We start from the raw sequence: 26,344 nt of genomic DNA, 5'->3' as shown, positions 1-26,344 counted from the left end.
GGTCTTTAGGTCTTGAGCCTAGAGAGGTTGTTTGACAGTAACCTTTCTTGGAGAAAGAGACGGAAACTAGGCCAACACCTGCTTCTATATAAAATTCTAGGTAAAAATTTCCTTGGAGCTGAGGTACCATCAAGTACCCTGGGGTACTTTTCAAAGCGCATGACCCCAAGCCAAGTAGAACCTCATGCCTTGGACAATGTCAGATCTTTCTAATTGCTGCTCAGCACAGGTTGTTCTTTCCAGAAATTTCCAAATCTAATTATTCCAAACTGCATTGATCCAGAGTACATTTTACAAGTTGCATTTAATGAAAATGCTGTTGTGGTGGGAAAGGGGTTGCCTTTTGCAAGATGCTTGTTTTGCCTTTATGCTGCTAGTGGTAGCCACGCACTAAAGCTTCCCGGATAGGATGAGTTAATAAATGAAAACAAGGGGGATGGTTTGGGGTTGGACACTGGACAGACTCACACACATGCTAGCTGCCTTCAAAGTGTGTTCTGTTTGAATCAATATGACTCTAGTAGACAAGCAACCGGGCTCCACAGAGGGGCAGTCTCATCTTCTGCTTGAAGCTCAACTGAGACACTGTGAGAATGTACTTCCATTAATTCCACATTTGCTTTTCAAATACTGTTGTAAATCTCCTCTCTCTCTTAAATCAGCACCCTCACCCTTCTTCCTAAAGGAAGTGGTCAACAGGTGGAAAGGAAATAGGCTACAAGAAAATGGCACTTGAGTCTGAAAAATCAACACAATGGTCAAGGTCACACATTGGTCAAGGTCATGATGATGAAGGCATTAAAAAGGGAAGTATTTGTCAAAGACAAGGTCTGATGCTATCTGTAAGTCTCACTACAAAATGCTGCTTCAAATTTTTCAAATGAAATCAGCTTCCACAGGTATAGTTGTCTTCTTCCTCCTGGAGGAAGCACATGCCCTCAACGACCTTGGATGTAAGTATCTGGTCACCAATCTTTTCTAGACAATTTCCATCACCCATGTGGACAAGCTGGTTGAACTTAATGTGGTCTGTTCACAAGTTACCTGGAATTGTTTTTCTTTTGTTTTTCTTTGTTTTCCAAAATAATATGTCTTGCTCTGGCTCTTCTTCAGTCACTTATGGCCAAAAGAACTGGTCCCCTGTTCAAGTAGCAATAATACCTCCTGGCCCCACAAATTCCCAAGGATGTTGTTCCTAAATTCCACTTCTTTCTTCCTTTATCTCTCACTCTCTCTCTCTCTTTTTTTTTTTTTTGCAAGAAATTATTGTCTCTCTCTATCATATATAGTTCACTCTTTACAGTACAAAGTGTTAAAATGTCAAACAAAAATAAATATCAATGTTACAGTAGCTAGAATATTCAATAAAATAGATCCCTGCCATTCTTGATTGAAATGTTCAGTGAGACTTAATTTCATTTGGATATTTTTTTTCCAGAGATTTGCGAAGTCTCATGTTCCTGTTATTGCAGCTCATTTCTAGGGGTAAGAAAGATGGGGCAGCTCTCTTCCCAGACAAAAAAGCAAGGAGAGAGGGGAAAGAGTCTGGAGGGGACGGGGGAAAGGATCTGAAATGCCAGTATAGTCATGAGATCTTCAGGATGGGTTTTCCTCCATTACCAAGTAGCAGAGCTGTAGTGTTTATTGGTCCTCACCGTGGCGTCAGAACACTCTCCATCGGAAGAGTCACAGTCCGAATCTTCAAACTGCATAGGATTCTGCAAAGTGGAGACAAAATAAAATCTCCATTCACTTGGGCAATTGCTTAGTAAATGCGTATTGGCCACCTCCCACGTGACAGGCACCGCTCTGGGTTGCTGGCTAAGATACATGAGGCCAGGTCCTGCCCTTGCAGGGCTCCTGGAGAAAGAAGACCTAGAAAGGTGATGACGGCCACGATGATGATGGCAATTACAGCAGGACCACCTCAGCCCCGCTTGCATAGTGTCGGCTGTGATCTGGGCACTCCTGCAAGTGCTTTATGTCCAGAAACCCACTTAATCCTCACAAGCACCCTAGGAGACCGATGCTGTCATCACTGCCCCTTGCAGACACCAACCCGGACCCACAGGTGAGCAGCTTGCCCAGCGTGGCAGTCAGTAGAGAACCCCAGCTGGGTGTGGCATCTGTTCAGATGCCCGGTGTACCCTCTCAGCCACTGTGCTAGCCCATCTTCCAAGACAGGGACTGGCCTGTGCTGTGCAGGACCTCAAGTGTCCCATGTGCAATGAAAGGGTCATCCAGAGGATGGTGGGGACACGGAGGAGCGAGACAAGGTCAGGAGGAGGTCATGTTTGACCTGACCTTAGAATGAAGGAGGCCTGTGCAATTTGATGTTTGTGCCTCATTTGGGAGCCTTGCCCTTATTTGGGGAGCTGTGTGGATCTCTGGATTCTACTTACTTCTTGGGGGCACCTGTCTTATCTCATATACTAAATGGTAACTGTAAAGGGCTCAGGGATACAGGCATGCTGTAAGCCCAAGAAGCTACAGTGATGAGAAGGGAGAAGCCCCACCTCATAGCCACGTTCCTCTGCACACAGCTTGCCCAGAGACATCTGTGTCTTCACGCGGCGCACAGCGCACTCCTTGTCAGAGAGCCCGTCGGAATGCGAGGATATCTCAATGGGGATCTCTGGTGTTTGCGACAGTAGGTCATCCAGCTTCTCCGCCAGGTGGCCTTCAAGCTTGTCTGCTAACTCATCAGGACTGTTGGAGTGGTCACTGGTATTTCCCTCCTCTCCATCAGACACAGAGAAATTCTCAGAGCTAAAGGTCGAATACGACTGGCAGCTGCTGATACAGCGATGGGGCCTAGAACCACAAAGAACCAGAGGACCTTAATCACATGCACAACTGCTGTTCTTCCCTCGCCTCTCCATCGTAGACTCGTAGCCTCGCCAAGAGGTCATCTAGGCTTCTCCCAACCCCCAAGGGAGATTCGAATACAGATAGATAGGCACTATTTAACTTTAAAGCAAAAGAGAAGGAAACCTGACTCTCCCTTTGCATTTGGTTTGTATGTTTCTGTAGCTAAACACTACATTACAGAGCTGCTGGCTACTGCTGGTCTTTGAAAACCTCAGCTGGTCTGACCCCAGTGTGCACACGCACACACGGTATGGAGCTGTCTTGCTTCTTGTGCACAGACATCCCAGATTCTTACAGGTAAGAGAGTCTTGGGAGATTCTTTGGTCTAACTCCTTTCTAGATCATAAAACTGGAGCCAGATAACGAAAGTGACTTGTTCCAGGCCACATCGCCAGAAAATGCAGAGCTGTGTCTTGGGCTGGGTCTACAAAGCTCATACCATGTCATTCCCTACCTCTTCCCTCACCCCAGTTGCAATGCCCATTGGGCATGGCAGCCCTGGAAGGCCAAGTGCCTTCACCCTGTCAGCTGACCCCCAGTGGAAATGAGCTTGGAAAGGAACATTCACTCCAAAGCTGGGGGCATTGCCTCATCAGTTAATGGCTCATTCCAGTGAACATGTGAGTTTAGCTCAGATGAGGCAAGATGGAGGTGGGGGGACAGGCAGGCGGAGCGAGGATTTGCCAAAATTTCATTTCTTTCCCCTTGTTTATAAGTAGACTAGTAAATAAGAATGCCGTTAGCTTACATTGGTTTCAAAACAAAACAAATAATAAAAAGAAGACTCCCTTTTTTCTTTGTCATTGTCTGATCTTTCTGTATCTCTTAGTACAAAGTGATTTTGATGGCTTATGATCTGAGGCTTGCCACTGACCAGGCCAGGTGATAGGCTGAGGTTGGGGGCCGGGGGTGGGCAGGAATCAAGGACACATGAAAAGAGCCCAGATGGGAAAGGGAAATTAAAGTAGGATTCACACAACATCTCAAGGCTGGTAACAGAAAGGGGATAGGGAGAAAAATGTTATCATATAAAAATAAAACCATGCAGTGAAGACATAAATATAATTTGAAGCTAACAAGAAAGGCAGGAAGCCATCAGGTGGGTCAAGCTCATGGTGCGTCTCAGGAACAAAGCTGGAAGTAATAAACTGGGAAGTCAGTAGTGTGAGTTCAGAGAATGAAGACGCTTTACTTGGATCCAATCTCACCGCATCGGAGAAACCAAGGAGACAATAAGGTAGCAACAGCAATGTGGCAAGAGTAGCTCAGGGAGTGAGAACGGATTTAATTTTGGGGCAGTGTGAGGACCTGGAATTCAATTTACCAAAGGAGTCCCTTGGTTTGCAGAGAATTCCTGTTTCTGGGCAGGTACACAAGCCTTCCTGGGGGTGGTTCTTAGAGCCCTATGCTTCAAGAACAGAGCATGTACTCGCAGAACAGGCTTTCTTGGAGGAAAACGAGCTTCCCTACTTCTACAAAAGACATCTCTTCTTCCTGAAGTAGGGGGATGTGGTCCTTCTTCAATTTAATCCTACCAGCAAAATTATTCTTCCTGGCTAGGCAGGAAGCGATTTTTAAGGCTGGGCTGAGTGATGACTCAATTTAATTAATTATACTTAATTTAAGGCATAATATCCAAAGCCATGGAGAGTGCTATGAACTGAAGTGTGTCCACCCCCAAGCCCAATTCATATGTTGAAGCCCTATCCCTAGTATGACCGAATCTGGACATAAACTCTTAGGAGGTAAATAAGGTCAAATGAGATCAAAAGGGTGGGGCCATAATCCCACGGGACTGTGACCTTAAAAGGGGAAGATCTCTACCCCCACTTCTGTACCCCCCTCTTTTCCATACTACCCCTCTCCCCCCAACCAGCCCTGTAAGGACACAGCAAGAAGGTTGCTGTCTGCAAGCTGGGAAGAGAGTCCTCACCAGGAACCCTATCTTGGACTTCCCAGTCTCAACAGTGAAAGATAAATTCCCATTATTGAAGCCATCCAGCCTGTGGTATTTTGCTATAGTAGCCAGAGAGACTAATATAGGGAGGTACACCAAAAACCAATCAAATTATCCACAAAACAGGAGGGTCATCTCTCATCTCCATTCTCAACTGTAACCTTGAATCCCTATTTATGCTCCTTATCTTGAAGTTCCTAAGAAATGAATTCTAATGAACTAGGATCTGCTATGCAAACTGAGTGGCCAAAACGTCACAATGGGAAAACAGGGATGATGAGTTCGAATCTCCCTACAGGGGAGTTGTTTGAAAGTGACCTGCCTGAACAGGAGGTATGGCAGACTCGGGATTTTCCCCATTACACTGAAAGCAGTACATGTGTTTGTTGGGTTTACCTCTGTCTTCGTGGAAATTCAACTTCACTATCTACTTCCCCTTCTTCCTCTTCTGAGGAGTCATCTCCACTCTGAGGAGAACAAGGAGAAAGAGTTTTATCTTAATCTGTGTCTCTCTTTCTCTCTCTCTCTTACACACACACACACACACACAACATTTGGTGTAAAATGTTTATAATCAAAAAGGCACTAAATAGCAGTTTGCTAAGTGTCATCTTTAAACATATATATTTTCAGGGGTGCCTGGGTAGCTCAGTTGGTTAAGCACCTGCCTTTGGCTCACGTCATGATCCCAGGATCCTGGGATTGAGCCCCGCATTGGGCTCCCTGCTCAGCAGGGAGTCTGCTTGAGATTCTCTCTCCCTCTCCCTCTGCCCCTCCCCCTGCTCGTACTTTCTCTCTCAAATAAATAAATAAAATCTTTTAAAAAAATAAACATATATTTTTTCACTCATTCATTCAGCAACCTTTCCTTGGTGTCCCTGAGGACAGGGTCTGTACTAGATGCTAGAAGACACACAGAACTGAGTAAATGGGAATTTTGCCCTCTAGTAGGTAAGGACTCCATGAGATTATCCAAGGTGAGTGATGGGGAGGGGAAACTAGAGAGAAGGTCTTGGATTTTGGGGGCAGTCTCTTGTAATCATTGTCATTCATGGTCCAGGCCCTGACCTAGGGACTCCACCAAGAAGTGATCTTTTGGTTCTTCAAAACCCAACAACTACCTTTTCCCTTCTATGTACCAATCACTTTTTCACTAATATTATAGTTACTATGCTCATTTGCACTACCAAGGCAGACATTATTTGAGTGTCAAACCATATCTTGTGTTTCTCCTTCCACCATGAATACAAAACAGGTGCACAGTGCCTTATGGAGTCAGCTTGTTGGTAAGGATAAGGGAGCTCTGGTTGGGACATCTGAGGCCTTGTGATTGCCAGGGCTCTGTGGTTGATCTAGAAAGGCTATGTAAGTGTCTTGTCTGAGAATTTGATCTTCCTTCAAAAGGAAGAGACCATCTCTCTTTGAGAACATAAGAAAAGCCACACTTAGCTCCATACCACTCGGCATCAGGGAAATACAAATCAAAACCACAGTGAGATACCACCTCACACCAGTCAGAATGGCTAAAATTAACAAGTCAGGAAATGGCAGATGCTGGCGAGGATGCAGGGAAAGGGGAACCCTCCTACACTTTGGTGCGAATGCAAGCTGGTGCAGCCACTCTGGAAAACAGTATGGCAGTTCCTCAAAAAGTTGAAAATAGAGCTACCCTATGACCCAGCAATTGCACTACTGGGTATTTGCCCTAAAGATACAAATGTAGTGATCTGAAGGGGTACATGCAATGTGGGCACACACAATGGAATACTATGCAGCCAACAAAAGAAATTTGCAATGACATGGATGGAACTAGAGCAAAATAAGTTAATCAGAGAAAGACAATTATCAGATGATCTCGCTGATATGAGGAATTTGAGAGGCAGGGCGGGGGGTCTTGGGGGTGGGAAGGAAAAAATGAAACAAGATGGGATCGGGAGGGAGACAAACCATAAGAGACTCTTAATCTCATGAAACAAACAGGGTTGCTGGGGGGAGAGGGTAGGGAGAAGGTGGTTGGGTTATGGACATTGGGGAGGGTATGTGCTATGGTGAGTGCTGTGAAGTGTGTAAGCCTGATGATTCACAGACCTGTACCCCTGGGGCAAATAATACATTATGTTAATAAATTCCACATCTTAAAAAGAAAAAAACAGCCACACTTAAAATAAACCATCCTTACCCACAGAATCATGACACACTGGATTACTCCCACCCATTGTGAGGTGGGTAACCGGGCCCAAGTAACAGTACCAAAGGTTGAGGATAATTTATTTTTAAAGTCAGTTTTAACATAACATCATTCTTATCCATTTGTATTCTGATATGCTTTTTTGAGTAGAGAGGACAGGCATGGGGTTATACTGCCAAGATGACATTAACCCGAAGCACCATGGAAGTGGATCTTGGTCAAAAGAAGCGGAACCACCCTGTGGGAGTACTGTTCCAATGAGGCCAAATGTAGAGGGAGTGCACTCCCTGGCCCCGCTGGCCCACAGAATTCATCAAAATGGCATCAGAATGGTTCAAAGGTATGTGTTATTTGGGAGTGGACTGGAGTGCTCCTAAAGGGCACAGGGTTTCTTTTTGGGATGATGAAAATATTCTAAAATTGGTGATGATTGCCTAACTGTGAATAAATGAACGAGGTAGTACATATAATGGGAGAACTTTATGGTACGTGAGTTATATCTCAAAGTTGTTACCCAAAAAATACGTGTTCCTGGCCATGTATTCCTGGCCAAAAATACATGCTCCATGTGGGGGAGCAGAATAACCCAAATTTACTGCCCAAACACAATTTTAATCTCTGGGAAGGCTTTGTCGGCAGCAGCACTGCATGGAGGGAAGAAATACAGTTCTGAGACAGTAGCTCTGAGCCTCAACTTCTGTTTAAACTGAAGTATAACTGAGGTACAGTATTGTATTAGTTTCAGATGTGTAGTGTAGAGATTCAACAATCATATATATTATGCTCTGCTTGCCAAAATAAATAGTTATCATCTGTCACCTTACAAAGTTATTATGTTATTGACTATATTCTCTATGCTTAACTCATCACCCCTTGTGAGTTATTTTGTAATTGGGAGGTGGAACCTCTTAATCTCCCTTACCTATTTCACCCATTATCCCCACCCCCCTCTCCTTTGGCAACCACTAATTTGTTCTCCATATTTTTGAACCTATTTCTGGGTTTTTGTGTTTGTTCCTTTGTTTTATTTTTTAGATTTCACATGTAAGTGATTGATATAGTATCTGTCTTTTTCTGTCTGACTTATTTTGCTTAGTATAATACCATATAGGTCCATCCACGTTGTCATGAATGGCAAGATTTCATTCTTTTTTTTTTTATGGCTGAGTATATCCCATTGTGTATATGTATGTATGTATGTACGTACGTACACACACACACACACACCCCCCACATCTTCTTTATTCATTCATCCATTGATGGATACTCAGGTTATTTCCATATCTTGGCCATTGTAAACAATACTGTAATAAACACAGGAGTACATGTATCTTTTCTAATTAGTTCTTTTGTTTTCTTTGGGCAAATACCCAGAAGTGAAATTACCGGATCACATGGTATTTCTATTTTTAATTTTTTGCAGAACCTCCATACTATTTTCCACAATGGCTGCGCCAGTTTGCATTCCCACCAACAGTGCACATGAGTTCCCTTTTCTCCACATCTTCTCCAACCTGTTATTTCTTGTCTTTTTGATTCTAGCCATTCTGACAGGTATGTCAACTTCTTTTAAATGTCTAGTTGACTGAAACATACTCATTTACATTTTAGACCCTTTTATTCCGTCAACTGCACTCCTGATGAATGCTGACGAGATGAGGCAATGCTGAGAACTGAGTGGGTGTTTGCACTGTGCTAAACACTTTTCATATATAATCTTATTTTTAACTCATTAGCAAGATGAGCTAACATTTTTGGAAGATTGTTATGTTCTCAGTCCTGTTCTAAGTGCTTTATATGTATTAACTCACTTAATCTTCACATCAACCAATGAGGCAGAGCCCACTCTGCTCCCCATTTATAGTTCACCAATAGTGAACTATTGGTTCTTAGAACCAATAGAGTTCTAAGTGGAAGAGCTCTGCTTTGAACTGAGATCTCTCTGGCTCCCAGGTTCATGCTCTTAACCACTATGGTACACCGCCTCCAAGCTAATAAAACCTAGGCAGCCAGTGGGTGAGAAGAAGAGGAGGAACAGGTTTTAGTGATGGAGGCCTCACTGGGTCATGATGGTTACTAATAAAGGTAGGGTTTTCCAAGATATATTGTTTTTTTAAAATATTTTATTTTTCTTGAGGCTCCACACCCAACATGGGGCTTGAACTCACGACCCCAAGCTTGAGAGTCTACCAACAGAGCCAGCCAGGCACCCATCCAAAATATATTGTGAAGAAAGCTAGTTCCATGGGATATTAATAGATACTATTTTTAAAGCCATTATGGCCAAATAGGTGAGGGAAACGCTGGATGAAACAAAGAATCGTATGACTTTTTAAAGCCTAGGATTTGTAGATGTTCATTAGGAATCTCTAAGAGGAGAGAGAGAATACTGTTTCTCAAACTTGTTTTATAACGGGATCCTTGCTTCTTGCAACATCCATCAGGACTACACTAGGATAGTTTTAGTTTTGATTATATATCCCTAGCTACATTTGAATCAGTCCTCTGGTTCCATAGTTGCCAAAGCACAGTCTCTAGTCCATCACTTAAGCAGTGTGGCGAGAGAGCATTTAAAGTCAAAGAAACCTCTGTTTATGCTTCTGTCATCTCTTCCTTTTACAAAACGGACACATGATGTAGGCTTTCTAATGTGTACAACATGACGGGCTGTCATTACAGCTTACCTTTTGCAGGGGCCTTGTGTTTCGAGGTAGCACTGGGGGGGTGACGTGGTGAGGGATGCCAAGGGATGACGCAGACCTGCAGCCTTTGAATTCCCTTTCTCCCATTTTCTCGGAACCTTGGGCCTCTTCCAAGAGGGGATTGTGTGCTGGTGACTTGAAAAGGTCGGGGCCCCTCCCCACTGGCTCGGCAGAGGGTATGTCCAAGGACCCACACTGTTCTGGCCTGCACTGGAGGCAGGGGTCGTAAGGGTCAGCCTGACAACAGCCCCAGGGTCCAGCTGGGCCTGCATCAGGCTCAGAGCTTCTCCAGCAGTCCGCTGCCATGGCCGTGGAGATGAGGTCAGGGCTGGAACCGGGCATCTGTCTCTGAGCATGGTTGCTGAGTGGGCTCCGCAGGGCCGCTGCTGGGCCAAAATACCTCAGGTTGTTGGCGCAGGTGGCAATGTCCTGTCCGTGCATACTGAGTCTGGGATGGTGACTCTGGGACACGGCAGGGGGGGCTTGCTGGTACTGCTGCTGCAGAGGATGGTGGTGATGGGGAGAAGGGTACTGGGACTGAGTGTGGTGTAGGTCAGTGGGATGGGGTGAACTGTCCTGGGCTGGCTGGTTTTTCAAGATCCCTGCGAAATCACTGTGGCTGCCTCTGCTGTTCCCTCGGCGGTGGCGTGGCTTGCTACGATAGCGGCTCTTGCTGCTTGAGGTGGACGTTTTGGGACTTCCGGACAAAGGGGATGCAGCGGGAGCCACCTCCGTACTGGGGATACCTTCAGATCTCAACAGATCTGGCCTGGGAGGAAAGACAAGTTTTCGTTGTCAACATCTGGAAACACATTCAAGTTTGGGGAAATGCAATGCAGACCTGAAAGTACACACACCCTTTGAAACAGCAGTCACATGTTCAGGGATTTATCCAACGGAGGTAATAGATGTGCACGCAGATCTATGTTTGAAGATGCTGTGTTATATTCTACAGTTTAAAATAGCAGAAAATTAGAAACAACCTCGATGTCCACCTATAGAGGATCTCCTTCATTCCTTCTGGATTTTATTCTGTGCCTCCCTAGCTGAGGTACCCAATCCCCTTTAAGTTCTAATTCTACCCTACAGGTTTCATGATCTCTTCCGCATAACCACGGCTATCAGCCTGGAGCCAACATGCCAAGGCAGAGGCAAGGGTTTGCCCACCATCAGAAATCTGTCTGATGATGGATCTAGATAGATCCCACAGCAGATCACAAATCACAGAGGTCTGGCACAAGAGAAGGAAACCTCAGGTTAGTGAGGTGGGAGGCTAAAATCAGGGACTTTGGTCAAGACATGGTCTCCCAGAGGTCTGGGACTATGTCCATCCATCTATGTATGGGAAGGACACTAGCAGGGAGCCTTGCTCTCTCTCAGTATTCAAACATGTTTAAGGAAGGGGGCATAGGGGGTGGGGATTGAGGAAGGGGAAATAGTACAGAGCCTAGGAGGTTGGACAGAGCCAGCAAGAGAAGGGCTTGAGAGGAGCGGCCTGGCGTGGTGCTGGCTCCTCTCCTAATCTGTTGTTGAGTGCTCACTGGGCTGGTCATGCAGCTTGTGTGCAAGAGCAAGCCAGGGCTTGAAGGTACATGTCACACGCACTGATTTCATGGTGCACAGGTAAACAATAAACGGTTTCTGAACTGATGGACTGATGGGCAGAGACTTGAGGATACCAGAGAGCACCATTACTTCCCTCCTTCTTAGGGACTAGACACAAATCATCAGATTACAGTGCTGAAGGACCCAAACTTTATTTTAACAACAGAATCCTTTTCTCGAGAAACTCGGTATATAAAATAGATATAGTAACAGAAGAGACTAGTGGTTGCCAGAGGTGGGGGATGGGGGAATGGGTAAAATGGAGGAAGAGGGTCAAAAGGTACAAACTTCCAGTTATAAACCACGTAAGACCTGGGATATAATGTATGGCATGGAGGCTATAGGTAATGATACAACTGACCCTTGGATAATGTGCACAGTCAAAAATCCAGGTGTAACTTTTGACTCCAAAAAAGCTTAAAAATAGCCTACCATTGACCAGCTACCTTACTGATAACATAAACAGTTGATTAATACATATTTTGTATGTGATATGTATTACAGACTATATTCTTAAAGTAAGCTAGAGAAAAGAAAATGTTAAGAAAATCATAAGAGATTTTATAAGTTACCCACTGAATAAATGTTTTAAACCGTTAAAATTAAAATTTAGATTCTAACAAGTAAAAAAAAAAAAGAAAATCATAAGAGAAAATACACTTATAGTACTGTACTCAAAAGATTCACATACAAGTGGACCTATGCAGTTCAAACCCTCATGGTTTGAGTTAGCTGTACTGTATCGTATATCTGAAAGTCTCTAAGAGATCTTGAAAGTTCTTATCACAAGAAGAAAAAAATATAGCTACTTGTGGTGATGAATGGATGTTAACTAGATTTAGTGTGGCAATTATTTCATAATATATATGTATATTGAATTGTTGTGTTGTACACTCGAAACTAATGTAATGTTATATGTCAATTACACTGCAAACTACCCTCTTCCACCCCAGATACAATGGGACATTTGTGGGAGGGGAACAAATCCCCTCCCCCCGGGCGCCCCCTCCTCTTCCCCTCTACTTCCTCAGTAATCCCTGACATCTGTGCAAGCCCTAGGGTGTCCCAGACCTTGCCTGAAAACCGCAGATACAGTCCCACCTCTACCTTATGTGATGAGGAAACTGAAACCCAAAGTGGCTCATGGTCTTACAGTGCATCACTGGCAGAATCCAGACAAGAAGTCTTTCCTAATCCCCAGGCTGGCATCCGGGAGATTCTGATAACAAGTTTAAACGGGCCTACAAATCACCTTACTTGAATAGCTGAGTCAGTCAGGTCTGGGGTGGGGCCCAACAGTCTGCACTTCTAGCACACTCTCTCATGACACTGAACTGAGGACCACATTTGAACAGCTAGGGCTCGTAGAAAATGAGTGGGCATCAGGGTATAGGAGACCCCAGGGTGTAGGGTTTTTTTTTTTTTTTTCCTTTTCAAGAGAACAGTTAGAGGCTCCTCTTAGCATAGAAGTTCCAGGTAACGTTGGTATATGATAGGATGGGCACAGTCTTGTGCTGCTGTGAGCACCTTCCTGTCTCAGGTTCATGGTTCTGTGGTCAGCTGGTCGCCTTCTGCCACAAAAAGCACGTGGACTGAGGAGGTCCTGGGGCTTTTATTGCGGCAAGGGAGCCCTCCGAGGCCCAGTTAGGGGCACCTACCTATCCAGTGACCGGCTATAGGAGGATCTGGAAGAGAGCTGAGGTGAAAGTGTCTAAGTCACACGAAGGCTGCTTTTATTGAACCTGGCTGTGCAAAAATCACAGAATAACAGTGACACGGCACTTCACAGTTGACAAAGCACTTTACAATATATAAAACACTTGTTCCCGACTATTCATTTTTCCAACACTCATTTTACAGGTAAGGGTACTGAGGGAACCGAGAGGTTAGCTGGCTTGTGTCCATCCCAAAGGGAGTCCATGGCAGAACTCCCAACTTGAACCCAAGTCTTCCGACATTAAGGCAGAGTTCTTAGCCCCATCCCGAGCCTCTCCTTATTATGAGGTATTTAGACCACTGGATCGGATTATACTCACTTGGAACAGGCTTGCTGGATCCATAACTGAACTCTGATTCTCTTCTTTTTAGTCCCCAACTGAACCCACATTGATACCTAGGCCAAAGGATGGTGGATGGTTTTTCCTCTCTGATCTCCTCCCAGGTCACTGGACTTCTGACTTAATCATTGCACTGTCTGAACAATGGGAAACTGACATCCTCCAGGGGCCAATCAACCAAGAGCAGAACTCTTTGCAGCTCAAAGACCCATTCCAGGTTGTCTTCCTGGATGCTTAGTCCACTAAGCATCTGCTGGTGGTGGCAAACTTCCAAACATACTCCTCATAGCCAACACTAAAAGTAAACATGCGCTCACATTTTGAAGAATGAAACAGTACTATTTTCTTCTCCAAAGCTCTTAGTTTTAACTGTAGCAGAATGCAGGGAGGAGCCAGCAGGTGAACTCTGTCTCTAATTAAGACATTAAAAGAAAGAGGTGTTGGGATCCTCAGAGGGTTTTGCCAGGTACCACCTGCAATTTCTCAGAACTTGATGAGAAGGTGATCACGGGTGGTAAGTAAAAGCAAAACTGGAATTAATCCATGTAACTACTCTTCAGTAGTTTTAGCGTTGTATTAGTCATGCTAGGGTAGAATGGCCTTATTCAGAATGACTGCCATTCTGAAAGACTTAAAATACATTCTTGGTTTGCGTTTTGTCATTATCTTTATTCTCACCGCATTCTGCAGTAGACCATTTGGTCTACACCCCAGGTTTAAGGACATTTCTTTCCTTTGCATTAACTTGGCTAGAATAGAGTCCACTCTCCATTATTTGGGAGCAATGGGCATCTAGTAGAGCCTGATAATAAAAACTGACTGGGAGAGCATTCTAAGACTAAACTAGTATAAGGAAAATGCATTGTAATTAGAGGAAAGGTCAATCTTTTATTTTTTTAACTATTCAAAAACTCATTTTTTAGCACCTGTGATTTGTAAGGTGATTTCACATTTCTCTTATTTAAACTTCACCAAAGCCCATGCAGGAATAGAATGAGGGGCCCTACATGGTGAGGTACAGGTCATTATCAAAGCCCCTGCTTTTGTTTCTGGTAATGGATTTACAGGCACTTATTACATTATTAAAAAGAACTAGCTAAATGAATATGTAAAAGTGGGACACACATGAACCAATGTTACCTACAACAAGAATTATGATTAACCCAATTCTGTGCAGGAGGGGTCAAAAAAAGAAAAAGAAAAAGAAATCTCACATGTCATCATTATACCATTTTGCCCATAGCTGAAAGAAGACAAATGACATGGTCCACATCATATGGCTTATACCAATGGGTAGAGCTGGGATTGGAATCCACGTCGGCCTGGCCCTCCATTTACTTCTCTTTCCCTATGCCATGCTAAGACAAGAAGTATCTATGTCTCAGAGAGTAAAAACTAGATTCCTAGAGTTCATGACACATCCTCTCACTTTCCTACTCTGTTTTTTCTGGAGGCAAGTGTGCCCACGGTGAGCTACAGAGCAGACACACCGTCATGGGATCATGAATTTTGGGGGGAATATTTTCCCCTTTCTCTGAATGTCAGGTTGGCACAGGTGTCTCACCGTTTGGTCTGCATCCCTGATTTATGAGGCGTGCCCTTCCTCTTCATGAGCTTCTCCATGGCGTTGGGGTGGATTATTGGACGGACGGGGTGTCGTTTGTACGTTCCAGGATACTTCTTTTCCACTGCTTGCTCACGCCTGCAGACGAAAGGAAAAGCCACAGCTCAGTCACTGCAGACAGGAAAGATGGGCAGGATGTTTCCACAGGCTAATTCCTCTCACAGATTCTGGGCACCCTTAGCAGAAGTACACTATCTGAATAACAACACTATTATTCAAGTTAAAAAGGAAAAAAAAAAAGATGCTCAATTCAACTAATCTGGACTTTGCTGTGCTCTTCCACTCTCTGGTGTGCTCAGGGGCTGACCTTTCCTTCCCCAACATACCTCACGAGAGACACAAGGCAATGGTAGAAGACCTACTTATTTTCAGTTATGGTTTTGGTCAGGACCACTGACCGGGGTCTCCTGTCATTGTCAAGAATCCCTTAAACCACTTTCATCAGCCACCTTATTTCCCCAGCGGGCAGAAGGCTCCCCCTCATCCACACCAAGTTTTTCTTGAGATGAGGACCCCTTCTCGGAGCCATTCAGTGGGGTGAAGTTGCAAATGCCGGTCAAGGGCACATTCCTCTGTAACAAGCTCTGCAGCAACTCCCCTCAACTGAAACTTCACGGGGGGGAAGGGACCTGGGTGTAGCACATCCCTTAAGGAATGCTGGGTGAATGACTCAAGCATCTGCCATTTTAGTTTTGAGGAGCAGCAATATGGCAGAACGGTGCGTTTGGGCTGACTGATAGACCCGACTCGGGAAGGACAGACAGAAGTCTGGATACATACTTAATGAGCTCCTTCTCCCGCATTTCTAGCTGCAGCATGATGGCACTCAGTTCCATGTATAAATTATTAGCCCTCTCGAGTTTTCTCTCATAGTGTTCCCGAATATCCAGAGCATGCCTATCAAAGAAAAGAGAGGATCAGCAAAGCTGACTACCAGGGGGCGGTGGGGGGATGACAAAGAACAGCTCTAATGAAATAAGAACCAGGATGGTTTATCTCAAAAGCGTTTGTCTGAGGGCCGTCTGAATTCAAGGGTCCCGTGTCTGAGGTAACGACTTGGACAAGATGGAGTGGGAGATGGAAAATTCAAGCTTTCGCTTGGTTTATCCTTAGGGGCCATATCCAGCCATGCTGAATAGCTGGGGCAGGGGGCACAGATAAAAATCGGACCATGATTCGTGTATAATGTGTAGCCTTTGTGTGCCACTGACAATACCTTAATAAGAATACAGTATAATATAGTCATGTTCATGGAAATATGCCAATAAGGCTGACCCCTGACCCCGTACTTATTAGGGCACAGATCCTGCCCTAATACGGGTGGTTATCTATGGCTACATTTTGTACCCCTTTATCAGTCATAAGCATCTTGAGACCAGGAACTTCCTCTTATAAAACGTTGCCCTCCATGTCACCCAGGACAGGCACTGAATGAAGAAAGATCCTGGCTCCAGGAGCACCGGCTGCAGAGCTATAATAAAGAAGGATAACAAGGCTGCAGGGAGGGGACGGGACAGCGGGGTAAAGGGGGGGCCAACCCTGGGGGCAACTTTTAAAGAGAATTAACAGTAAGTAGCAGAGGTGAAAGGTGTGTAGAAGGTGAAACGGTGATTCACAAAGCGAGTTCCTGCCAGGATCTGCAGATGGGACGAGGTGGAGAAGGAGGGAGCAGCCCACCTGAGCTCCTCTCTACGCCGCCGAATCAGCTCTTCATCTAATCGGTGTATACAAGTTCCCTCACTTTTGATCTTCTCAAAGTGTTTTTTCACCTCTTCTCTCCATTCAGCCTGAGTTGGGACAAATGAGACTTTGTTAGGACTCTAGGAGTTTCCGTCCCTGGTAGAGCCAGAGAATCACGGGCAGGATGGTATTCCCCCGCTCGCTTTTACTTAAGAGCCTCACAGAACAAATGTTCAGTAAATATGAGATGATAGCAGACTAGCTCATGCTTCGGCACCCCCCACCCCCACACCATGACCTCATTTTCTGTATTTAGTCCAACACGGGATGCCGTCTTTTTCCCATTTCCTTGCCATACTGGCCACCAGAAATATCACAGCTGGCATACTGGCCATCACCTCTGGAACACGAGAGCTCAGTTTCAAGTGAAGAGGGTGGCTGAGATGGCCCGACCAAAAGGAGGAGCTCAGTTAGCCATCTGCTGTAAGTACGTGCCAGTGAGAACATGATCGTGTTTACAACTGGCACCAGAATTTCTCTTAGGTAACTTTGTAATGAAAATATCTTGGGGCACCTGAGTGGCTCATTCCATTAAGCATATGCCTTTGGCTCAGGTCATGAGCCCAGGGTCCCGGGACTGAGCCCTAACTGGGCTCCCCGCTTCTCCCTCTGCCTGCCTCTCTCTCTGTGTGTCTCATGAATAAATAAAATCTTAAAAAAAAAAAAAAAAAGGAAACTAATTTGAAAAAAATATCTGGAGCACATGACCAAAGGGGCACAGCAGGACTTGGAAATAAAAATATAGGGAATTCTATAGGAATTGGGGAGTGAGGGAAAGAACAGGAAAAGAGAAGAGGAGAAGAAAAAGGATGGCTAAATAATGTTTGACAAAATTTTAGAATGGGGATGAATATCTAATATGTGACTTCAGTTATTCAAAATGTAAGCCTCTTCCAATTTCTGAAACCTTTAGTAAAGTCTCTGACATTGACCTTGATTTTGGATGAGTGGGTTTTTTTTTTTTTTTGACATCAAGGACAGTGCTGAACTTCATGTCTGGGTCAATGACAAGCTAAAGGAACAACCAGAAGATGGAGGGGGTGGAACCCAAAATTTTAGGAGGGCAAAGCGAGAGTGACCATGAAATTATAGTCTCCCAGGAATTCACAGATGTATTAGGACACTGGGATTTCCATAAGGCACGGAATTCCAGGCCAATGTCATCTAAATTTTAGGCAGTAGAAAAACGTCTGCTGGAATATAGTCTACAGGTAGTTTCTAGAAAACAGCTAAGAAAGATGTTTCCTCAAATTACATAAACTACAATTCCAAGAAACTAATGAAATTGATTTCCAGTGAAGTCTAGATGTATAACTAAATGCCTCTATATATTCTTCCTCTGGAGCTATTCTATTACCTCAAGATTCATGTTTAAAATTATTTCTCTAGATCATGGAAAAAGTTATGTGTGACTAATTTTGAAATTATAGAAGGTTTCTCCCCAAATTTGCTGTTTCTCATTTACTTTTTTTTTTAAAGACTTTATTTATTTATTTGACAGGGAGAGAGAGTGAGTGCATGCACGCACAAGCAGGGGGAGTGGCAGGCAAAGGCAGAGGGAGAAGCAGACTTCCCACTGAGCAGGGAGCCCGACACTCGATCCCAGGACTCTGGGACCATGACCTGAGCCAAAAGCAGATGCCTAACCAACTGAGCCACCCAGGCGCCCCTCTCATTTCCTTTTATAAAGGAAATCAGGGGGCACCTGGGTGGCTCAGTGGGTTAAAAGCCTCTGCCTTCGGCTCAGGTCATGGTCTCAGGGTCCTGGAATCGGGCCCCCCACATCAGGCTCTCTGCTTAGCGGGGAGCCCGCTTCCTCTTCTCTCTCTGCCTGCCTCTCTGCCTACCTGTCATCTCTCTCTGTCAAAATAAATAAATAAAATTTAAAAAAAATAAAGGAAATCATATTGTAATTATTTAGAGAGTGATCATCCTGATTATCTGCTTATAATATGCTAGATCTTCATATATATGTGTGTGTGTGTGTGTGTGTGTGTGTATGTATGTATATATATATATATATATATAGTCAGGATATATAGATATATCCTGACTGACCACTGGAGAAAGATTTCTGTCAGTCAGTTGACTTTTGGGACCAAACCTGCCAAACAACGCCATCAGCAAGTGAAGGTCATCAGAAAGTAAAGGTCATCAGAAAGTGAAGGTCATCAGAAACTCAGATCCAGAATGCAGTGCCCACTGTTTGGTAACAGTCTGACAGTCTTAAGCAATAAATCAAAGTTTGGCTGAGCCTCCAGTAATGCCGTTCTTGTCATCATCAGATCAAAGTCTGAAGGAAGAATACGTGAGCTTTGAGAAGCCTAAGATTGACAATCAGGAGTTATTAGACCAAAAACGGTAAGAGAGAGGGCCAGGTTTGGGCCTTGAAGTCCTCTTTCATGCAAAAACGGATCAGAAGACACCTGTACAGGTACCTAAAGAAGAGACCAGGAAAAGGAGTATCTCCCTCTGGTGGCCAGGAATCAGATGAACAGATTTTTTTTTCTTTTTTTTTTTTTTTTTTAATTCTTGAAAACCTTGAGGAAATAAACCTCCTGATGGGAATGGAAATTTAAAGAGAAACTTTCAAAGACTGAAACCTATTAAAAAAGTAGATTTCCAAAAAGAAGTCCTCCCCTCCTGTCCCCAATCATGAAGAGGGAACAGGATGTGTGGGAAAACCCCAGGTCCTGATTATAGTATCTTTTTCCCCAAAGCTATGGTGTTACTGGTAGATGCTAAGTTTGGAGTTCCATCCCATATGCTTAGAATCTTTACATAATAGGAGTTCCAATTTGCACTTAATCTTCAGTTCAGACATGTCTGGGCACAGCTGGAGAAATGGGAGGTGGGTAGGCTGGAAGCTAATTTGCACAAAGACTGAGGCGCCTCTGAGAGAAAATGCAGCATGAGAGAAGGAGGAATCTTTCATGACCCTGACCTATGACAAAGCCACCATCATAGGAATGGAGGAGCACTTCCCAGTGTTTCATTAAAATATCTATAAAACACTGGGCTATAACCAGCAGGGCTCTGTTACCTTTAACAAAGTGTAACTCAACAGAGAAAGGAGTTCATTGGGTAGATAGAACAATGTGCAGCTTTGGAATCGAGAAGTCCAGAGCTGTAGTTACAGGAGGAAATGGCAGCTCCTGATGGGTGAGGGCAGTGCCTTGGGATATGGCAGCATCCAGTGGACACCAGCTGGGCTTATGGTGTTGTAGCGGAAAACAGAGCTAACCCACAAAGTAATACCTAGAAGACATTAGTAGGAGACTGCTGTGTCTAGCCAGTCAGTGGAAAGCAGAGCGGAAGTTACTAGGAGGTTACTGAGATCCCCACTCTTCACTGGGGACCCCCCAAATGCATGTGAGGGGGTGAAAGGAGGGAGTACAGGCTGCTTCACAAGATAAGCAGGTAAGGGAAAAATCCAGTGAAACTTGGGTTATTACCATTAATGGGAGTCTTTTTATGTCCTAGGTAAGGCCTGGGAAAGGCCATCCCCATCTGAAAAGGTTTTCGTCTTTTCCAGCCTTCCACTTATTCAATCAGTAGACTGAACAGGTACATTCATAGAGACAAAAAGCAGGACAGAGATTACCAGGGGTCAAGGGGAGGAGGAAATGGGAAATAACTGCTTAAGAGGGTGATGAACGCTTTTGGAAACAGTGGTGAAATGTTGTGAATTCAATTAATGCCAGTGAACTGTACACTTCAAAATGGTTAAAATGGCAAATTTTGCACTACTTGTATTTACCACAATTTTTAAAAAGGAAAAAAAAAGAAGTGCAGCCAGTTCCAGGCTAGCTGGATAGAGAAGCAGGATGTTGGGGGGCTAAGGAGCAGGAAATTAGAGATTCTGAGTCAGAAAAGACTTAAGAGGTCCTCGAGTCCAACCTTGACTGGCACAACAGTCCTCTTGACTCCCTTCCCCGGTGTGTGCCAGCCTCTGCCTAAGGACCTACTTGCTCGTGATGAAATTGTTCTTTTTTTTCTTTCTTTCTTAAGTTTTAAATATTTACTGAAGTAATCTCTCCACATGGGGCTCTAACTCATGACCCCGAGATCAAGAGCTGTATGCCCTTCCGTGGGAGCCAGTCGGGGGTGCCATGACGAGATTACTCTTAAGAAGCACAGTCTGTCCCTATAATGAACTTCGTGTGTCTGCAATTCGCAGCTTCTGAATTTCTGGGTGCTTGCGGTGGTACTCAAAAGGGAACCAGAATGGTGCAAAGGCAGAGTGTGGGGTGGAGAGCTTAGAGGCAGAGGCCATGGCCCACCCAGCTGTGGGGATCTGGGACCCCAGCAAAATGTTTTCTAACAACTGATATCCAGTGTTGGGGCTGGCTCAGTCACCAGAGCATGCGACTGTCGATCTCAGGGTTGTGAGTTCAAGCCCCACACCGGGGCTCACAAAACAAAACAAAACAAAAACTGATAGCAAATGCAACTGAATACCAAGACCAGTAGTTGCCTCCTGGGAGAAATAAGTTACTGTTTGGGAAAGAAGCAGCAGCTTCGGCAGAATCAAATGCTGTAGTGAAATCGGCTGCTATGTTCATCTGTGCTACTGAAGCCGCTGCTGAGAAACGGGAAGCAAATACTCTCGGGAAGCAGTCAGCTGGGCTCCTGGCATGCTCCCGATGGACAGTTTTGTGGAAAGGGCAGCGACCCAAGGCGACCAACCACTGATGGGTAACTGATGCAGCCTGGGCTCTGTTCACGGGCTTGAGGGAGGGGAGGCCTCAGGCGTGAGACTGCAAAAGGAATAAAACCAGGTGCTAAACTGTCAGCTCCATCCCCATCCCAGTGGCATCGAGAGTCAGAACCCCGGGAACGGGAACAGAGTCCCTGGGTAGCCACCTGTCAGTCTCAGAGGAGTTCACCAGAATGTACCAACCCAAAGAAGGCTTCATTTCTGCAGCTTCGCAGGCAGCGAATGACGTCTTACACTCGAGTAGTTCTTTCGTTTCCAATACAGTTGCATTTTTATTTTCTCATTGGGTCCTAGCCAAAACCCCATAAGGATGAGAAGAGATGATCATCTCCAGGGTTTAGATGAGTACACTGAGGTTTAGAGAATTTTAGTGACTGACCCAAGATCCTAGGACAAGGGTTAGACTCAAGTCTATTGCTTTTCTCAGTATTTCCATAGCTAGTTCCTAAATATTTTTTTAGTAGCCAGAGAGAGTCTGAATTTCAGACCCAGAGACAGACCAGCTTGTAAGTACCTGAAATAATCCTAGGAACTAGCACACCTAGCAGACTTGGCGCTATTTAAGGAGAGGTAAAATTTTATGTTGGGAGAAACGTGTGGAAGAATTAATATTTAAAAGATGTCCAGCGTAATGTTTTCCCTTTCCATTCCTTCCTCTTCCTCTCCCCTTCATATTCTTGCTCCAAAAGAAGCTTTCCTGAGTTCAGTCTCACTGCTGCACATATTGGTAAAAGTCAGTATGTGCAGGTGAGGGTACTGGGTCTGGGTGCTTCGTTGCACAACACAGTGCTTTGCACACGGTGGGCACTCGGAAGAGGTGGTCCTGGCTTCAGAAGGGACATCCTGGGAGCATTCACGTAGAATTGCTTCCATTTTGAAGTTTTCCAAGTACATACAGTTTGACTGTCTCGATGGCTTGTGACTCTAGTACTCTCACCAAAAACTGCTTTTCCAAACCGTGGTATGTATACTTTTATGGTAAAGGAAGCAAAGCTGTAATTGTAACCGTAGTCTAAAGTTTGAGAGATTCCCTAGAAAGTACTCACTGTTATTCTCTTTCATTTCATGGAAGGGCCCAAGTCTTTTTCTGAACACTCACACAGAGACTGGGCAGATTGCTTTCCTCGTGCCCCATACATATAGGTATCTGAATGGACAGCACTAGTGTTAGTGGTTCTAAGGGAGTTTAATCTGGGTGTTTGGCATAGGTCTGGAATGGTAAAACAATAAGGCTAACAGATACATTAAGTTACATTTGATCTGGTGCTAACAGGTGACACACAGAGCCAGGGGAAAGGTTCCCTCTGGGCCTAATTCTATCCTGGGTTCTCTCTGGTACTTAACTTCCCTCCTCTGTACTTTAGATTTTCTCCTTCAAGGGAAGCAATCCTTTCATGAAGGTTGGATGTAATTCCCTTTTTTTTTTTTTAAAGTTTGTTTGTTTGTTTGTTTGTTTAATTTAAGTAATCTCTACACCGAACATGGGTCTCGAACTCACAATCCCAAGATCAAGAGTTGCACGCTCTTCCAACCGAGCCAGCCAGGTGCCTGATTTTAGTTCAAATACATTCATTTTTTTCTTTTCAACAATTTCACCACTTGGAGGATCACATTCAGACACATGTTCCTTTCAAATGAGATAATGATGTATCTTTTTTTTTTTAATAGATTTTATTTATTTCACAGAGATCACAAGTAGGCAGAGAGGCAAGCAGAGAGAGAGGAGGAAGCAGGCTCCCTGCTGAGCAGAGAGCCCGATGTAGGGGCTGGATCCCAGGACCCTGGGATCATGACCTGAGCTGAAAGCAGAGGCTTTAACCCACTGAGCCACCAAGGTGCCCAGAGATAATGATGTATCTCAAGTGTTCAAAAAACTCCCAGATTCCCCACGTGTGACATATTACAGCTATTGCTTCACAACGATTGGAGTGGAGCCCTAGAATCGTTAAGAGACTCAGAATGCTTCTAAGCCCCTCTTTCTCATCAAGTGCTCTCTGGCTATGCACTCAGTACACAGGAGGAGAGCTTTCAGACTTACCTGAGACTTGAAGTAGGTTTCCTGGGGGGTGGCAAGAACGTCTGCAGAGGCAATGTCTAAATGCATGAGCGTCTGCCGGAAAGAAGGCCGGTTGCGAGGTTTACTCTGCCTACAAGTTAAAAAAGACAGGTTGTGCATTGCAGAGGGTGTGTCCGGGAGCACAGAGATTTTATTCTACTTTATGGAAAACATGTTTGGCTCCACGCATGGCTTTATCTCAGGCCGTGTGCACGTACTGAAGAGCAAAGGAAAATGTAACCAGGAGGTACCTGTAATGATAAATGGAAACCTCCAGGATCAGTGGCCTGTTTGGTAAGAAGAGTCCCTGAGGACTCGTCAAGTCATCGTGGCCATCATTGACTAAGGCCTACTTGTTTCAGGATATACCACGTCCTTTATTTATCAAAGATTCCAAGTCTGCCAGGCTTTAACCAGGTGATTCAGTCTAAATCCATACTGGAGACTTCCCTGAGGCTTCCGAGAAACTTTAAATGTGGTTTGGAGGAAGAAGGTCAAAGAGAATCTTGGGAGAAAGAGATTTCTTACCATGTCTGTTTCATAAGGATTTTGAATCCATCAGGGCAAGTGGAAGGAACTGGCAGGTGCAGGCTATTGCTTCCAACACCCCAAATAATGGCTGAAGAGTCGACATCTTTGTAAGGAATCTCTCCTGTCAGCAGCTCCCAAAGCACCACTCCAAAAGACCTATAGTAGTACCAGGAACAGGCACCAAAGACAATGCAGAAAGACCGGTTTGTATGTTAGTTCTTTATTCATGTTTAATCAAGTATATCCCCAGTTCCAAAATTCTAAGACTTCCATGAGAACAACAGAAACAGCCAGGAAAACTCTGGAAAAGAAACTCAATGAGGGGTAACCAACACTGCTTGATATTAAGACATACCCTAAGGCTTTGGTAATTAACTTTGGTGTGTGAGTGGACAGCCAGACAAATGGAAGGGAACAGAAATCCATAAATGGGCCAGATACATACAGGACTTCAGTATATGATGGAAGTGGCATCCCAAACCAGCGTGGGAGCACTGACGAGTCAGTACATGCTGTTGAGGCAACTGGGGGGAAAATTAAATCCATGGCTCATCTCACACCAAGATACATTCCAAATGAATCAAAAATTCAAATGTGAAAAGAAAAAATGAGACCATAAGCTGCTGAAAGAACACATGGGAAATTTTTTTTCTTTTTACTAATCTTAGAGTGGTGAAAGCTTTCTAGTTATGAAATCCAGACGCCACAAATGGAGAGATTGATCAGTTAAATTGCATTAAAAAAAAGAAAAATCCAGCAGAGAGGAGGAATTCCACCACAAACAAAATAACAAAATGTGAAAAGTACCCATAATTCATACACACAAAAGGCTAATCTCCTTAATATACAAAATACTCTGATAAATTGATAGGGATCAAGATCAGAGAGCTTAGTAAAGGATCAGAATATTTCACAATAAGAAATTACAAATGGTTTATGATAATATGAAAAAAAGTACAACCTAACTTATAATTATTAGAAGGGGAATATACATTAAAACTGTACCTATGACACCATGTATTACCTAGATGGTTGGCAAAAATCCAGAAAGTGAGAACTTTTTGTGGTGAGACTGAGAAAACACATTTCTGTTGGGAACATAATTGGTATAATCCCAAAGGAGGACATGTTGGTGATAATTACCCAAATTACAAACGATCCCACATTTCTCCTTTATCTTACTCTGGTGTTACATGTAATTTTAACATATGCTATTATTTTGGTCTTAAGCCTAAAAGTTATATTAATAGCCAGTTATAAGGATGGAAGAAAAGTGACCACAGGGAAATATGTTAATAATTGTAAAGATTCATAATCTCAAAGGAAAAAATGATAAGGATTTTAAAAAGGCCAAAAAGTAAATAAGCATAGCTCATTGGGGATGTTTACTAAAAGGGCAAACAGCCCTATGATATACTTCAAATAGCTCTAAAGTACATAACCATATCCCAGCAAAGTACTCACTGATATGTTGAGGGTCTGAGGCACCAAAACTAGGTAAACTTTGTTCACTGTATTTAAGAAGGTAAGAATTATGAATATATTTCCCAAAGATTTCTATGCTAAATGCTTATTTGAAGTAAACTTCCCATTTTCCAGAAAGTTCAGCATATTCTGTGAAGCCTTCCCAATGATTTACTAAATAGACATTCACCCTAATTCCCCTCTCAATCCTTCTCACCACGTTCATCATGACACTGAGTAGGGACTCAGACAACAGGAGCCTGAAATCAACCATCAGTGAGTAACACTAAAGAATATTTTGGGAAAGCAGAAGTGCTGGAGGAGGAGAGGACTCGGGGAAGGGGGAGGGTGCAGTGGGGAAGGCTTTCTCGTCGGGACAGATGGCACTGCTCACCATATATCAACTTTCTCAGAGACAGGTTCATTGCGTATGACCTCTGGTGCCATCCACGCCACTGTACCGGCAAAGGACATCTTGGTGCTTTTGTCACTGAGTTCCTTAGATGTGCCAAAATCTGAAATCTTTACCGCATCTGTGTGAGTCACCAAAACACTTTAAAAAGAAATAAAGAGAACATCCAAATCATTAGTACTAATACAAATCATGACTGTAACTGACAACTTCGTGTGCTGCCTCCTACCTTGTAGAATTCAGCCTGCGGGTTCCAGTATCACGGGGGCGGTAGGTCTAGGCTAGACAGAGCATCATTCACACACATGAGGTCGCACGGCACAGCAGGCCTTCTCCGTCTGGTCTCATTCTGCCTCCACCACTTGCTAACTCTGTGACCACTGCCAAGTTCACTTGATTCTCCTAAGCCAGTTTTCT

At 44.1% G+C, this 26,344-nt stretch overlaps 1 protein-coding gene across 7 annotated transcripts in view; it reads right to left on the bottom strand.

Annotated features, from left to right (window-relative positions):
- Nucleotides 1–283: 283 nt before the first annotated feature.
- The window catches only part of MAP3K13 (mitogen-activated protein kinase kinase kinase 13), a 161,725-nt gene continuing 135,664 nt past the window's right edge, over nt 284–26,344 (bottom strand). For all 7 annotated transcript variants that reach the window (XM_032875555.1, XM_032875556.1, XM_032875557.1 and 4 more), the window contains 10 exons: nt 25,910–26,068; nt 24,049–24,207; nt 23,503–23,611; nt 16,682–16,791; nt 15,785–15,901; nt 14,945–15,082; nt 9,701–10,487; nt 5,225–5,295; nt 2,517–2,814; nt 284–1,718 (listed from right to left, as the gene is read on the bottom strand). In XM_032875555.1, coding sequence (XP_032731446.1) covers nt 1,617–1,718; nt 2,517–2,814; nt 5,225–5,295; nt 9,701–10,487; nt 14,945–15,082; nt 15,785–15,901; nt 16,682–16,791; nt 23,503–23,611; nt 24,049–24,207; nt 25,910–26,068 — 2,050 coding nt within the window. In that variant the 3' untranslated portion in view covers nt 284–1,616. The remainder of the gene's footprint in view (nt 1,719–2,516; nt 2,815–5,224; nt 5,296–9,700; nt 10,488–14,944; nt 15,083–15,784; nt 15,902–16,681; nt 16,792–23,502; nt 23,612–24,048; nt 24,208–25,909; nt 26,069–26,344) is intronic.

The sequence above is a fragment of the Lontra canadensis genome, unplaced genomic scaffold (genome assembly GCF_010015895.1).
Source record: "Lontra canadensis isolate GAN:19392208 unplaced genomic scaffold, GSC_riverotter_1.0 scaffold56, whole genome shotgun sequence".
Taxonomy (NCBI): domain Eukaryota; kingdom Metazoa; phylum Chordata; class Mammalia; order Carnivora; family Mustelidae; genus Lontra; species Lontra canadensis.
The sequence above is the reverse complement of the archived record's forward strand: the minus strand, read 5'-3'. Positions and strand labels throughout refer to the sequence as shown.